The sequence below is a fragment of the Theropithecus gelada genome, chromosome 10 (assembly GCF_003255815.1).
Source record: "Theropithecus gelada isolate Dixy chromosome 10, Tgel_1.0, whole genome shotgun sequence".
NCBI lineage: Eukaryota > Metazoa > Chordata > Mammalia > Primates > Cercopithecidae > Theropithecus > Theropithecus gelada.
Window position 1 is genome coordinate 11,187,518 of NC_037678.1, and position 16,695 is coordinate 11,204,212.

Sequence of the window (16,695 nt, forward strand, 5' to 3'; positions counted from 1 at the left end):
CGCCTCAGCCTCCCAAAGTGCTAAGATTACAAATATGAGCCACTTGGCCCGGCGTGGTGGCTCACGCCTGTAATCCCAGCACTTTGGGAGGCCGAGGTGGGCGGATCACGAGGTCAGGAGATGGAGACCATCCTGGCTAACACAGCCAAACCCCGTCTCTACTAAAAAATACAAAAAATTAGCCGAGCGTGGTGGCGGGTGCCTGTAGTCCCAGCTACTTGGAAGGCTGAGGCAGAATGGTGTGAACCCAGGAGATGGAGCTTGCAGCGAACCAAGATCCTGCCACTGCACTCCAGCCTGGGCGACAGAGCGAGACTCTGTCTCAAAACAAAAACACATACGAGCCACTGTGCCTGGTCGGGGGTGCCTTTTTAAAAGGGATGACCAGGGAGGAACCCATTGCAAAGGTTTCAGATCTCCCCCAGAGATCTGGGGTGGAGCAGGGAGAGCATTTCAGGCAGAGGTGACAGCAAGTACAAAGCCCCTGAGGCAGGAATGTACTAGGTGTGTTCTAGGAACAGCAAGGAGGCCAGCGTGGCTGAAGCACGGGGCAGGGTGGCAAGCTATGTTATGAGAGAAGTAGCAAGACAGATCCCTGGGGTCTTCACAGGAGATGTCAACCAGATATCTCAGAATAAAGGCAGTTGGATATACAAGTAGCTGACCTGGGGGGTGTACACTTGAGAACGGTCAGAATACAGCGGATATTTAAAGCTGTAAGGCAGATGGGCCACCAAGGAAGCAAGTGTGGACAGAGGATGAACCTCGGAGTCCTCCACATTGACACTGAGGGCACAATCCCTGCTACTGTTCAATTGATGTAACTTTTTTTTTTTTTTTTTGAGACAGGGTCCCACTCTGTCACCTAGGCTGGAGTGCAGCGCTGTGATCTTGGCTTCCTGCAAGCTCTGCCTCCCGAGTTCAAGTGATCTGCCCACCTCAGCCTCCCAAAGTGCTGGGATTACAGAAGTGAGGCATCCTGTCCAGCGATGTAACTTTTGAAAACCCTTGAGGAAAAGCGCATTCAATTTTGCATGAGATCTCTCACACATTTGAAGTCACATTTCTAGGTCACATAATTGGGACAGGGTTTGGGAAGAAGACCCCAGCGCTGGATAAGCACAGACAACAGATGGGTAACCAAAGCCGAAGCCTTTGCTGATCCAGAAGCATGCACAGCTGGGGGAATTTTCACATCAAAAACAGGCTTTAAGGATATGTGAGTGACTGCAAATGTATAAAAATAGTTTAACAAAAGGCAGCAAAGAGGCTTAAGACCATGGGTTTTAAAGCTGGACACACTACTGGTCAAGTCAGGCCCTGCACAGCTATGACTGTGCTGGGTCACTTCTCCTCTCTGGCCCAGCTCCTCATCTGTAAAATGGGAGCATCTTAGTGCCCCTATCACAGGTGTTGAAGGAAGTGAACAAGGCCGGGCACGGTGGCTCATGCCTGTCATCCCAGCACTTTGGGAGGCCAAGGGGGGCAGATCACCTGAGGTCAGGAGTTTGAAACCAGCCTGGCCAACATGGCAAAACCCTGTCTCTACCAAAAATGCAAAAATTAGCTGGGCGTGGTGGCATATGCCTGTAATCCCAGCTACTCGGGAGGCTGACGCAGGAGAATTGTTTGAACCTGGGAGGTGGAGGTTGCAGTGAGCTGAGACTGCGCTACTGCACTCCAGCCTGGATTGTGCCATTGTACTCCAGCCTGGGTGACAGCGTGAGACTCTGTCTCAAAAAAACAATAACAACAACAAAAAAAAAAAAAAAAAAAGAGAAAGAAAAGAAAAAAGAAAGGAAGTCAACTAGACAATGCTTTACAAAGTACACAGCATAGCTCGGGCCCATAGTCAAGTGTAGCTATCTAATTGACAAGGAGACTAAAAGGAGAAGAAAAAAGAGTCAGAATAAAATAAAGGGAGATAGAGAGGGGCCAGAATTAGTGTGCTGAGCAGGACTGCACTCATGGGCGTGGGACCCGTGCAGTCACACAGCGCCCCGCTCTCAGAATAGGCCTAGCATTTGTTTGAATGCTCTGCATTAATTTCTGTTTGAATTTCGCCACCTTGAAATTCTTTGTCATTTTATATTTGAACTTGTGTTTTATAAAGGAAGTCCAGTGAGACAAAGAAGCATATGTGCCAGCAGGCTCAGACCAGCAAGGATGACAGGCGGTGGGCAGCAGAGTTGCCTAGCAATTGGCCTGGCCACCCTGTGTGCACCCAAATGGCTGGACAGTTTGCGACACTGTGGGGCTGTGTGGGGACAGCGGGGGCCAGGATCTGTGCCCAGATTGGTGGCAGCAGCAGAAGAAGCTGGTGGGGGTGTCACGGCTCCATGCCATCACGGGCTCCATGGTGGGAGAAGAGATTCCACATGGAACAGGCTGTGCCTGTAACATCTGCACAAATACAGCTCACAGCCTAAATGCTGGGACAAGTACTGCCAGCAGTCAGGCAGTAAACCTTGTCACTAAGTTATTACAACATGGACACATACACATGGATGTTGTATTAAAGTATGTCAGGGAGCTGTTAGGATTCTTCAAAGAGTTTAGAATTTTTGGTTTTTGCCCTGACATCCATGGGGATGCTAGCAAAAAAAAAAAAAAAAAATCTGGTTTTGAAAATTGCTGCAGGCTGGGCACAGTGGCTCATGCCTGTAATCCCAGTACTTGGGAGGCTGAGAGACGAGAGTTGCTTAAACCTGGGAAGTGGAGGTTACATGGAGGCGAGATCACATCACTTCACTTTAGCCTGGACAACAGAGCAAGATTCAGTCTCAACAAACAAACAAACAAACAAAAAAGCCTGCTGCAATATTGCAAATATCCACAGTCTTATAAATAGAAATTAAATGTATAGATATCATATTCTACAGAAAATAATTCTATTTTATGTGAAGCTTACTCTGAAGACAGTTTTTTTTTTTTTTTTGAGACGGAGTCTCGCTCTGTCGCCCAGGCTAGAGTGCAGTGGCCGGATCTCAGCTCACTGCAAGCTCCGCCTCCCGGGTTCACGCCATTCTCCTGCCTCAGCCTCCCAAGTAGCTGGGACTACAGGCGCCCACCACCTCGCCCGGCTAGTTTTCTGCATTTTTTAGTAGAGACGGGGTTTCACCGGGTTAGCCAGGATGGTCTCGATCTCCTGACCTTGTGATCCGCCCGTCTCGGCCTCCCAAAGTGCTGGGATTACAGGCTTGAGCCACCGCGCCCGGCCGAAGACAGTTTTAAAACTAAGTTTTCCTTTTAATCAAAGACCCAGCAATCAAATGTATAAACAGATCATTAAAAGTATATAGAAATCATGAAGTAACTTTCAGTTTCTTGTACAACCTTCACAAGTTATAGAAAATGTCAAAGAAAACATTAAAACATCGTTCTATAAGTTTACATTTAAAATTAAATCAGACACATATGAAACTGATTTATATGAACAGTTAAATCTTTTTTTTTTTGAAACAGAGTCTCACTCTGTCGCCCAGGCTGGAGTGCAGTGGCACAATCTTGGCTCACTGCAACCTCTGCCTCCTCGGTTCAAGCCATTCTCCTGCCTCAGTCTCCTGAGTAGCTGGGATCACAGGTGCGCACCACCATGGCTAGGTAATTTTTGTATTTTTAGCAGAGACGGGGTTTCACCTTGTTGGCCAGGCTGATCTGGAACTCCTGGTCTCAGGTGATCCGCCTGCCCCAGTTTCCTAAAGTGCTGGGATTACAGGTGTGAGCCACCGTGCCTGGCCAATATGAAGAGTTAAATATTTTTTTTAAATTCTTTAAAATCAGGCCGGGCGTGGTGGCTCAAGCCTGTAATCCCAGCACTTTGGGAGGCCGAGACGGGCGGATCACGAGGTCAGGAGATTGAGACCAGCCTGGCTAACACGGTGAAACCCCGTCTGTACTAAAAAATACAAAAAACTAGCCGGGCGAGGTGGCGGGCGCCTGTAATCCCAGCTACTCGGAGGCTGAGGCAGGAGAATGGCGTAAACCCGGGAGGCAGAGCTTGCAGTGAGCTGAGATCTGGCCACTGCACTCCAGCCTGGGCGACAGAGCGAGACTCCGTCTCAAAAAAAAAAAAAAAAAATTCTTTAAAATCATGAATTTCTTCTACTGTGACAGCATATAAAATACTCTCAGCAGCTACAGCAACAATTGCCTCGGCAGAAGGAGCCTTCCCAAAATAAAAAGTATAAAAAATTATTTGCAATCTTGCCTTTGCCAAAAGTGGCTGTTGTAGCTTTCAGTGGAAAATGAAGTTGTCCTAAGTATAAATTTCAATAACCTAATAAATGAACTCACAAAAAGAATGAGCCAAAAAAATCATATGACCAATCAAGAAATCATATTAGTAAGGCATTATTTTTTGTGTTATATAAAATGACACCAAAATATTATTATTATTATTACTATTTATATATATATATATTTTGAGACGGAGTCTCGCCCTGTCACCCAGGCTGGAGTGCAATGGTGCGATCTTGGCTTACTGCAACCTCCACCTCCCTGGTTCAAGCAATTCTCCTGCCTCAGCCTCCCAAGTAGGTGGGATTACAGGCGCACGCCACCAAGCTCAGCTAAATTTTTTTTTGTATTTTTAGTAGAGAGGAGGTTTCACCATGTTGGCCAGGCTGGTCTCGAACTCCTGACTTCAGGCAATCCACCCACCTTGGCCTCCCAAAATGCTGGGATTACAGGCATGAGCCACCATGCCCAGCCTATTATTATTATTTGAGTGGGAGTCTCGCTTTTGTCGCCCAAGCTGGAGTGCAATGGCAAGATCTCGGTTTCACTGCAACCTCCGCACCCCGGGTCTAAGTAATTCTCCTGCCTCAGCCTCCCAAGTAGCTGGAATTACAGGCATGTGCCACCATGCCCTGCTAATTTTTTTTTTTTTTTTTTTTTTTTTTTTTTTTTTTTTTTAGTAGAGATGGATTTGTGTCATGTTGGCCAGGCTCGTCTCAAACTCTGGGTCTCAAGTGATCTGCCCTCCTCAGTCTCCCAGAGTGCTGGGATTACAGGCAAGAGCCACTGCACCCGGTCAAAAATTGCACTGTGTTTTTTTTTGAGATGGAGTCTCGCTCTGTCGCCCAGGCTGGAGTGCAGTGGTGTGATCTCGGCTCACTGCAAGCTCTGCCTCCCAGGTTCACACCATTCTCCTGCCTCAGCCTCCCGAGTAGCTGAGACTACAGGCGCCCGCCACCACGCCCGGCTAACTTTTCGTATTTTTTTTTTTTTTTTTTGAGGCGGAGTCTCGCTCTGTTGCCCAGGCTGGAGTGCAGTGGCCGGATCTCAGCTCACTTCAAGCTCCGCCTCCCGGGTTTACGCCATTCTCCTGCCTTAGCCTCCCGAGTAGCTGGGACTACAGGCGCCCGCCACCTTGCCCAGCTAGTTTTTTGTGTTTTTTAGTAGAGATGGGGTTTCACTGTGTTAGCCAGGATGGTCTCAATCTCCTGACCTCGTGATTCGCCCGTCTCGGCCTCCCAAAGTGCTGGGATTACAGGCTTGAGCCACCGCGCCTGGCCGTATTTTTTATATATATATATGTATTAGAGATGGGATTTCATCGTGTTAGTCAGGACGGTCTCGATCTCCTGACCTCGTGATCTGCCCGCCTCGGCCTCCCAAAGTGCTGGGATTACAGGTGTGAGCCACTGCACCCGACCAAATTGCACTATTTTTTAATATTGCTTTTTGAACAAGAGGCCCTGAACTTTCATTTTGTACTGGGGTCCTGCAAATCATGCAGCAGCCCTGATTCTGAAACCTAGTATTTCTTTGAAATAGTTTTCATATTTCTCCAAATTGTCCTGAGTTAGTTAAAACCCTTTCAGGGTTTAATGACTTCCCTTAAGTCCAATGAAGGCCATTCCATTACATTATAACTTTTTTTTTTTTTTTTTGAAAAAGGGTCTCAGTCTGTCACCCAGGCTGGATTGCAGTGGTGGTGATCATGGCTCACTGCACCCTCGACTTCTTGGAGATCCTCTCCACTCAGCCTCCCAAGTAGCTGGGACCACAGGCTCAGGCCACCACACCTGGTCAATTTTTGTATTTTTAGTAAAGACGTTGTTCTCAAACTTCTAGCCTCATGTGATCCACCCACTTTGGCCTCCCAAAGTGCTGGGATTACAGGTGTGAGCCACCGAGCCCAGCCCTAACTTATTTATTAATTTATTTTTAGATGGAGTCTTGCTCCAGGCTGAGAGAGTGCTCAGCCTGTCGCCCAGGCTGGAGTGCAGTGGCACCCTCTCTGCTCACTGCAACCTCTGCCTCCTGGGTTCAAGCGATTCTCCTGCCTCAGATTCCCAAGTAGCTGGGATTACAGGTGCCTGACACCATGCCTGGCTAATTTTTGTATTTTTACTAGAGATGCTGTTCTCGAGCTTTAGACTCTCAAAGTGTTGGGATTACAAGCATGAGCCACTGTGCCCGGCCCTAACTTCTCTCTCTCTCTCTTTTTTTTTTTTTTTTTTTTTGAGATGTAGTCTCTCTCTGTCGCCCAGGCTGGAGTGCAGTGGTGTTGGATCTCCGCTCACTGCAACCTCCGCCTCCCGGGTTCAAGCAATTATCCTACCTCAGACTCGTTAGTAGCTGGGATTACAGGCGCCTGCTACCATGCCCGGCTAATTTTTGTATTTCTAGTAGAGTCAGGGTTTTACCATGTTGGCCAGGCTGGTCTCGAACTCCTGACCTCAGGTGATCCGCCCACCTAGGCTCCCAAAGTGCTGGGATTACAGGCGTGAGCCGCAGTGCCTGGCCCTAACTTCTTAAGGACCACAGCGCAGCGTGGAGCGGGTCGCTGACATGCCGACTCCCCAGTACATCCCCCATCCCTTTTGAGGTGCTGTTCTCTCCACCTGGGAGTCGTTCTTCAGCATCGACAGGCGGCAAGTGCGGGTCCTTCGGATGAGTTTTGGTGTTTGGGGTCTCTGGGCAGGGGAGGCACGTGACGGGCCTTTGGTGCCGCAGAGTGGATCGAACACCTGAACCGCAACGGGAAGTGGACAGGGAGGCGGGCGTGGCCGCTAAGGGATGACAGCTACTCCGCACACCCGCGGCCTGCCCTCTGCGGACCACAATGACGTTTCGCCTCCTTGAGGACTGGGGAGGGGGGTCATCAGGTGAGAGGGGTCAAGCAGGGCGGGCGGCCTGACCAGCCCCAGCAGTCCGGCTTGGAACCCGACCCCACTGTCCCCCAAGGGTCGGCTCCTCTCGCTGGGCAGCGGCCTCAGGGTCGGCCTTCAGGGTCGCTTGGGCTCATCGGGTTGCAGGCAGCCACGGCCCTCCGGCCCTCCTAAAGGGGGGCCTCCTGGGTGTCCTGGAACGGACCCCGGAATCCCTCACGCGCCCTGCCGCGCTCCCTCCCTTGGAACCCGCAGCTCCTCGGACCTCCTGCTGACTCCGCCCACCCCGATGACCACAATCCGATTGGCTTAGCATCTCTCTCTCCCGCCCCTCTCCAGGGCGTGGCAGAGCCAGTACCTTGACCGACGGGCCATGTCGAGGCCACGCCCACTTGCTCCTCCCGCCGGGCCTGGGCTCCAGAGCCTTTTCTCGTGGGATTTTTTTTTTTTTTTTTGCGACAGAGCCTCGCTCTGTCGCAGGCTGGAGTGCAGTGGCGCGATCTCGGCTCACCGCAACCTCTTCCTCCTGGATTCAAGCGATTCTTCTGTCTCGGCCTCCCAAGTACCTGGGACTCTAGGCGCCCACCACCACACCTGGCTAATTTTTTTTTTTTTGAGACAGTTTCGCCCTTGTTGCCCAGCCTGGAGTGCAATGGCGCCATCTCGGCTCACCGCAACCTCCACCTCCCGGGTTCAAACTATTCTCCTGCCTCAGCCTCCCGAGTAGCTGGGATTACAGGCATGCACTACCACGCCCGGCTAATTTTTGTACTTTTAGTAGAGATAGGGTTTCTCCATGTTGGTCAGGCTGGTCTCGAACTCCCAACTTCAGGTGATTCGCCCGCCTCGGCCTCCCATAGTATTAAGATTATGGGCGTGAGCCACTGCGCCTGGCCTCGGTTCATTTGCAGATTTGCGCCTTCATCAAATACATCTGGACTTCTCCGTTCTCCCACAGTCATGGTGACCTTTCTGTCTCTTGACTGCCATCTGACCAGCAGAGTGGCCTTTTGAGAGCATGCACTGTTGTGGTCAGCCACCCTTCGTGGCTTTACAGAGGCTTCCAGGCCCTACACTGTGGGATCCATGAGTACCTTCTGGCCTGTCCTTCCTCATTCGCCTCTCCCTTCTGTGCGTGCACTGCGCCTGCCTTCCACCACTTCCAAGCTGTTTCTCAGCCAAGGACCCCTGAGTCCCAGGTCCTACCTGCAGAACTCACCAGCTTCGATAACTCACCAGCCTGCCTGCTCACCTCCAACCACTGCTTATGGAGAGCGCTCCAGTCGAGGGTCACCTGCTCGACCGGTGATGGTCAATTTAGTAGGGGTGGTCTAAATTGCATCTCATAATCTCTCCAATCCACTCCAGCACTTAGCACAATTGGTATTCTTGCTTGCATGTTTAGTTGACACCATTTGGTGTCATCCTTTGGTGTTGGACTCACAGCGCCTAGCAAGTTTCTGGTACTTTACAGGCTCTGGGTAAATTTTTTGCCAGCTCAGGGCCACTAAATTTAATTTTTTTTTTTTTTTTTTTTTTTGAGATGGAATCTTACTCTGTCGCTAGGCTGGAGTGCAGTGGTGTGATCTTGGCTCACTGCAACCTCTGCCTCTCAAGTTCAAGTGATTCTCCTGCCTCAGCCTCTCCTGAGTAACTGGGACTAGAGGTGCTGGGCACCACACCTAGCTAATTTTTTTTTTTTTTTGAGATAGAGTTTCGCTCTTGTTGCCCAGGCCTGCAGTGAAATGGCATGATCTCGGCTCACCACAACCTCCGCCTCCTGGGTTCAAGCAATTCTCCTGGCTCAGTCTCCCGAGTAGCTGGGATCACAGGCGTGTGCCACACACCCGGCTAATTTTGTATTTTTAGTAGAGACAAGGTTTTACCATGTTGGCCAGGATGGTCTCAATCTCTTGATCTCATGATCCACCCACCTCAGCTGCCCAAAGTGCTCGGATTACATGCATGAGCCACTGTGCCCAGGTTAATTTTTTGTTTTGTTTTGTTTAGACATGGGGTCTCACTATGTTGACCAGGCTAGTCTCGAACTCCTAGGCTCAAGCAACCCTCCCACCTTGGCCTCCTAAAGTGCTGGGATTACAGGTGTGAGCCATGACAGCCAACCGAAGGCCAGTAAATTTAAAAACCATGTCTTGTAAAACATGTGTATGTAAAAGTATGGAAATGGTCTGGAAGGAATGAGGCCAAGCACCTAATCCTGTTTACTCCTGGGGGGTTCGGGAAGGAACCAGGATAGGAAATGGTGATGGGGCATGTATGTGGATATGTGCACACTTAAGGTTGCAAGCTCCGCCTCCTGGGTTCACACCATTCTCCTGTCTCAGCCTCCCGAGTAGCTGGGACTACAGGTGCCCGCCACCACGCCCAGCTAATTTTTTGTGGTTTTTTTGTATTTTTAGTAGAGACGGGGTTTCATCGTGTTAGCCAGGATAGTCTCGATCTCCTGACCTTGTGATCCGCCCGCCTCGGCCTCCCAAAGTGCTGGGATTACAGGCGTGAGCCACCGCGCCCGGCCTCCTTTTTTTTTTTTTTTTTTTGAGACGGAGTCTCGCTCTGTCGCCCGGGCTGGAGTGCAGTGGCCGGATCTCAGCTCACTGCAAGCTCCGCCTCCCGGGTTCCCGCCATTCTCCTGCCTCAGCCTCCCGAGTAGCTGGGACTACAGGCGCCCGCCACCTCGCCCGGCTAATTTTTTTTTATTTTTTAGTAGAGACGGGGTTTCACCGTGTTAGCCAGGATGGTCTCGATCTCCTGACCTCGTGATCCGCCCGTCTCGGCCTCCCAAAGTGCTGGGATTACAGGCTTGAGCCACCGCGCCCGGCCTTTTTTTTTTTTTTAAGACGGATTTTTGCTCTTGATGCCCAGGCTGGAGTGCAATGGCGCGATAGCTCACTGCAACCTCTGCCTCCCAGGTTCAAGTGATTCTCCTTCCTCAGCCTCCCAAGTAGCTGGGATTACAGGCATTCGCCACCAACGCCTGGCTAATTTTTTTTTTTGTATTTTTAGTAGAGACAGGTTTTCACCATGTCGGTCAGGCTGGTCTCGAACTCCTAACCTCAGGTGATCCACCTGGGTTAGGAGTTCCCTGGGCCTCCCAAACTGTTGGGATTACAAGCATGAGCCACAGTGCCTGGCCAATTTTACTTTTTAAAAAGATAATATATTCATAGGTTCATTGTGTAATGAAAAATTAACAAACAATAATAACCAAGTAAGACATGGCCTGTCTGGGGAGACAAACGGGATGGACCATCCAAGCCAAACGCAGAATGAAGAACAAAGAAACACGGTGACACGCTGGCAATCGCTGGTGGGTTCTGAGTCTTCACTTTATTACTATGTCACCAGAAGTCACCACCTTCACTTGGTTCACCACAGATGGATGGATGTCATAAAGGAGGGTGCCACGGGGCCACTGGATTCACTCGAGACTTAACCAGGTGGTGGGAGGGCCTAGAGTGGGGGCCCAGGATGGGGACCGCCCTTCACCGCACACACACGCACACACACACACAGATATATTTGTGGAGCCTTATATTATACATCTTATATATAGAAAATATATATATTTATACTATACACAGGCAGTAACGCTGCGGGAGGGGCCAGGGCACCGACAAGGGCTGCGCGCACCAGGGCATGGGGAGTGTCAGGTCAAGTGCATCGCTGGGAGGCAGCCGGCCCAGTCCCTTCTCCCATAAACTCCTGGGAGGGGCATTCCCCCTTTCGTGCTCCTTAGAGAATCAGAGGGGTCTTGGGCCAAGGTTAGGGGTCCCCCAGGGCTAACAGGCAGGGGCTCTTGGTTACATGGGGAAACCTGGGATCCCCGAGGCTTCAAAGATCAAGAATCATCAGGGAAGGATGGAGTGGGGAACTAACGTCAGTCCCCTGGGAATTAGCCCCTCAACTGCGACACCCCCAGGTGGATCAGGAGTCATGCAGGCAGGACAGTCTGTGCCTGCCCAGGATGAGCCAGAAGACCTGGCTCCTGAACCTCTCTCTCTGTGCTTGACCTTGGACAAGTCACTGTCTCCCTATCCCAGACTCTGCCAACTCTAAGCATCCTTGCGACTCTACACTTATGGGAAACCTTTTTTTCCTGGGCCCTCTCTTGTGCTTGATGGGGAGGAGGGAGCCACCCTGCAGGGTCCAGCTGCAGCAGGGCCCTTCTCCAAGGAAAGCTTTGGGAGCAAGGGAGAAGCAGGGGAGGGCAGCTGGGAAGAAAAGGGATACCAGACAGAGTTGGGCCTGGGGTCCCCCAGGGGCTGTCCTCTGCCAACAGAAGGAGCGAGCTTCCCTATGAACCTTCCAGGGCAGAGTCAGGAGCCCTGGGTCCCATCCAGATCCCACCCTCCGTCTCTCACCCTCTCTCATCTCCATCCTGGGCAGGTCCCTGCCAGAGTCCAGCCTGATGGGGAAGATCATGCCTGGGAGTGCTTCTGGGCTGAACTCGGGAAGAGTGAGGGATTCTTCGTGAGATGACTCAGCAACCCCCATTCTTGGCAGGAGTCTTGACAACCTTCCCCGCCTAGGGTGGCAGGCAGGGCCTGTAACAAACACCCAGGATGGAGTTAAGCTTACCTGGTACCCTGCCCTCCAGCTGAGGATCACCAGCAGCTGGCTGGCACCCAAGGAGAAACAGATGGGCAGCACCCTGAGGTCTCCTAGTGCCCATCAGCAGGGGAGGGTCAGAACATCTCACAGCCTCTTGTGGTGGGCACAGAACTTCACTCTGCCATAAACACTCCTGCACTCACTCACACCCTCGCCTATGGCCTGGTGTAGGTTTCACTCTTCAGGCCAGCAGATAACCTGCCCCCATGCTTGTCCCATTTGGGCCACCTGGCGGGGGGGGGGGGGTACTGTGGACAGAGCCCCTTCCCCAGATTAGAAAATGAAGTCAGCAACAACTAGCTGTCACTCAGCTGCCTGGGGTCCTCTCCATCACTGCTGTCCCTTGGGAGGACTTGGACAGACCTGAGTTTAGATCTGTGTTCCACTGCCAACTCGCCTATACTTGCCGAGCCTGTTTCCCTTCTGTTAAATGGGGACAATGGTACTACTTCTCTGCTTAGGACTTCCTCCTCTTTCCCTTAACTCTGGCCAGGTTTTAGGGCCACTGAAGCAGGGACCACCCATGCCCTTGGTATCGCCAGCACAGGAGCTGGATAACTGCTGAGTAAGCAGGTGAGGGATCTCCTGCCTCTTAGGATTCTGGGAGGGGGGATGGGGGGATGGTGGTGGAAACACCCAGCTCCGGGCCCGTCCACCACCTGCTCTACTCTGCTCCCTGAGGGGTGGGCCAGTGGACACTGGGTGGACAGGGGGACGGGCCCCCAGTGCTCTCCTACACCTCCCTGTCCCTTACAGCTCAGTGAAGAGCCCACCTTGTGCAAGAATCGACCTGTCCCCACTCAGAAGAGATTATGACCTCCTCAGACCCCACAGCCCTTTTTGTGCCTTTGGGTCACCTGCCACCCTCTCCCCCACAGCCCGTGGTCTTCCCTGGGCCTCCCATGCCTCAGGGGCTCTTGCCTGTGTCATCCTGGGGGCAGTGTCTCTCCACAGCTGCAGCCCAGGAGCTGACTTGGCTGATTCCAAAACCACTGTCCTTGCTGCTCTGCCTCCCATAGGGAGGCTGGCTCTGCAGTGGGCCTTCTGGAAGGCCAAGGAAACACCTCTCATGCCCTTGGCTGCTACAGCCCCCGAACCATGACTGACCCCAGATGAGAGGAGAGGTGACATAGCATCCCAGATCAGTTCTGTTTCCTGGGAGGTCACAAGGGCAGGGAATCGAGGCACCTGCTGGGCAGCTGGGGCCAAGAAACCCGGGCATTAGGCCCAGCTTTGCCACTCACTCACCGTGACCTTGGGCCAGTCACACCCTGATCTGTGCCTTGTTGACCACCCAGCCCTAGGTGAGGGCTTAGTGAGCCCTCCTAGAGGCAAGGACAGCGATCAGTCCTCTGAGAGACCACGAAGGGGTTTGTTGGAGCCCCCTGGAACAAGCGTCTGTGGGACATGCAGGGCACAGAGCAGCACCTGGGGCGAGCCCTCTCGGAGGAGGCCAAGGGCCAGGGGTAGTACCAGGGGGATGTGGGCGGAGGGACGTGGAGGTGGGGCTGTCCCCAGGGGACAAGGAACAGCTGGGGCAGAACGGGCCCTTGATTTGCAGCAGAATCAGGGTGTCTCAAGGGGCTGAGGGCCCCAAGGCCTCCCAGAATGACAGCAACATTGAGCAGGGAAGCCCCAAGCGTGGGGATGGGGGGAGGTGGGTGGCCAGGGAAGAGCACGTGGTCTGCAGTTGGACAGCCTAGGCTTGGCCCCACCTCTATCACTAGCTGCCTGAGTGACTCTGGGCAAGTAATCTTGACCTCTCCAGACTTCAGTTTCCTCAACCATAAAATGGAGACAGCCCTGACACTCTTAGCAGGACTGCCAGAGCAGGGTGACAGCCCCCAGTGTCCTGTGGGTGTTCACACTCACCCTGTGACCAAGCCACGGTGTAGCCACACTTCCCAGCATTATCTGGGTCTGTCTTTCCCACCATTCTGGCCTCTGGTACCACCAGGGCTTCCTTCACAGCTCACTGCTCCCCTTTCCAGAGGCCGTTTTGGCCAATTTCACCACCCATGCCCAGCACAGGCCGGATGCCCAGCAGGTGCTCAAGGAATGCTTGATGACACAATGTATGAATGCAAATACCCCTGGCCCCCACCCTCTAGGCATGTGGGGCACATGCCCTGGGATATACTTGCACACATGTAGACAGTCCCCAACACTGGACTGCCCCAGCCCTGCCCCGAGCTACCCTGGACCTCAGTGGGACACGGCAGAGGCTGATGAGGTGCTGGGCAGGGCAGCTTGGGAGGGAGCAGGGGCTGGGTGTGGAGGGAGGGGACAGATGGGAGAGGGGGCGGGGACAGGCGGTCACTGTGGCTCAGTAGCCCTGCGACTGGTAGCCCTGGGGCTCGGTGTCGAAGGCGTTGGCCGGCTGCTGGTAGGTGCCGCCCATACCGGCGGGATCCGGCCCAGTGTTGGGCTCCACGTAGGGCGCGTAAGGCATGCTGGAGTCCTGGCTGGGGTCCATGTAGTCCTGGGAGAAGAGGGCCGAGTCGGCGCCAATCTGGTACCGCTGGAAGGCCAGCATGGCCTGGCCCGCCTAGGGACGAAGGCCGGCGGGGACAAGGACAGGCGGGAGGGGGTGGTTATGGGAGAGACAGACAAGGGCACTGGGTTAGTGGTGGTTAGTTCACAGGACACAGGCAGGAGAGGGTTAAAGATCTTCAAAGCACCAAACATGAGACCAAGCTTGGCTGTGGAGAAAGAAGGCTGTTCTCACAGCCATCCCCGGAAATGCCCAAAACCGTATCGTCCAGCCAGAAAGTAGCCCAGAAGTCACCTGCCCCTGTCTCCCAATCCCAGAGGTCAGTCTGGGCTACCAAAAGTTCTAGATCTCCATTATGGAGTGTTAAGATGGCTCAAAGGCTCACAACAGCCTCCTTAAAAAAAGCTTCTCAGCGGGACAAAGGACTGTTGGCATCTCCTAGGAGCCATTCTTTTGTCTCTCTTGCAGCTAGGCATGGCCATGTGACTACGTTTTGGCCAATGGGATACCCTCATGTTCTTTGTCCCACCCTCTGACCTGATGTCTGGAATGCAGATGTGATGGCTGGAACTCTAGTTGCTAAAAGGGACCACAAAGACCATGTGCCAAGCCTGTAGGAATGAAAGATGCCTGGGGGCCAGGCGGCTCATGCCTGTAATCCCACAACTTTGACAGGCCAAGGTGGGAGGATCGCTTGAGGCCAGGAGATCAAAACCAGCCTGGGCTAAAATATGCATCTCTGGCATATTGACTATGTTGAGTTAAAGGCACTTGAAAAACAGCAGGCACAATAACAATCTGACCTCCTTATTGAAAGCAGGAGAGGCCAGGCGCAAAGGCTCATGCCTGCAATCCCAGCAGTTTGGGAGGCCGAGGTGGGTGGATCACTTGAGGTCAGGAGTTCGAGACCAGCCTGGCCAACATGGTGAAACCCCATCTCTACTAAAAATTAAAAAATTAGCCAGGTATGGTGGTGAGTGCCTGTAATCCCAGCTACTCGGGAGGTGAGGCAGGAGAATCACTTGAACTCAGGAGGCGGAGGTTGCAGTGTCCTGAGACAGCACCACTGCACTCCAGCCTGGGCGACAGAGTGAGACTTTCTCTCAGAACAAAAGGCCAGCTTGGGCAACATAGCAAGACCCCATCTCTACCAAAAAAATCCACAAAAAACAAATTAGCCGGGCATAGTGGTGCTCGCCTGTAGTCCCAGCTACTCAGGAGGCTGAGGTGGGAGGATTGCCTGAGCCTATGGGTTTGAGGCTGCAGTGAGCTATGATCCAGCCTGGGCAACAGAGTGAGACCCTGCCTCTAAAAAAAAAAGGAAAGATGCCTGGGTCACTGAAGACCTCTGGAGCCACTATGCCAGCCTTGGACCACTTCCACAGTCTTGGTTGAAATCACTGTTGTTTGGGATTTCTGTCACCTGCTGCTAAACCTAATTCTAAGTGAGAAACTGAGTTAAATAGAGTGAAACAAGTTTCAGGATCATCCGACTTGGCAGAGCCCTGACTATTCAACGTGACTGCGCCTAGCCTGAAGCTCTCCCCGCCCCTTTTTTTTCTCCACAGATCTCAGATTGGGAAAGACTTGTCTATAGCACACATGCATGGTTAGGAAGTTATTTTTCAATAAAAGCAATTATGTTGTTATTAAGGACAATGACACTGACCACACTGAGCTAAGTCAAAGTTTAAGTAAATCAAACTTGTCATTAGAAAACCAGCTTAGAGGTTTATTGCAAAAGCCTTCTCCAGAAACTTTCCCGGCCCAGGGAATCTGCCTGTGATGGGAATGTGCTGATACTCTCCAGACCCCTGGAGGGCTGGGAAGATTGAGGCCTAGAAACAGAAGCGCCGTGGCAGAGTTACTGCTAGAACCCATCCCTAAACATGGGGTCCTACCCCTTCCCCTTCCCAGGTCAGGGCACCCTCACCGCCTTCCCTTTGATTGGCCCCTGACAAGGAACTAAGTCAACCAACAACCTAAAAGGGTCACTTGGTGAAGGCCGGGCGCGGTGGCTCAAGCCTGTAATCCCAGCACTTTGGGAGGCCGAGACGAGCGGATCACGAGGTCAGAAGATCGAGACCATCCTGGCTAACCCCGTGAAACCCCGTCTCTACTAAAAAATACAAAAAACTGGCCGGGCGCGGTGGCTCAAGCCTGTAATCCCAGCACTTTGGGAGGCCGAGACGGGTGGATCACGAGGTCAGGAGATTGAGACCATCCTGGCTAACACGTGAAACCCCGTCTCTACTAAAAAATACAAAAAACTAGCCGGGTGAGGTGGCGGGCGCCTGTAGTCCCAGCTACTCGGGAGGCTAAGGCAGGAGAATGGCGTGAACCCGGGAGGCGGAGCTTGCTGTGAGCCGAGATCCGGCCACTGCACTCCAGCCTGGGTGACAGAGCGAGACTCCGTCTCAAAAAAAAGAATTAAAAAAAAAAAAAAAA

The 16,695-nt window shown here is 52.4% G+C and overlaps 1 protein-coding gene across 2 annotated transcripts in view; it reads right to left on the reverse strand.

Annotated features, from left to right (window-relative positions):
* Window positions 1-10,439: 10,439 nt before the first annotated feature.
* SYNGR1 (synaptogyrin 1) overlaps window positions 10,440-16,695 on the reverse strand; it is a 34,956-nt gene continuing 28,700 nt past the window's right edge. For both annotated transcript variants that reach the window (XM_025400768.1, XM_025400767.1), the window contains one exon: window positions 10,440-14,301. In XM_025400768.1, coding sequence (XP_025256553.1) covers window positions 14,080-14,301 — 222 coding nt within the window. In that variant the 3' untranslated portion in view covers window positions 10,440-14,079. The remainder of the gene's footprint in view (window positions 14,302-16,695) is intronic.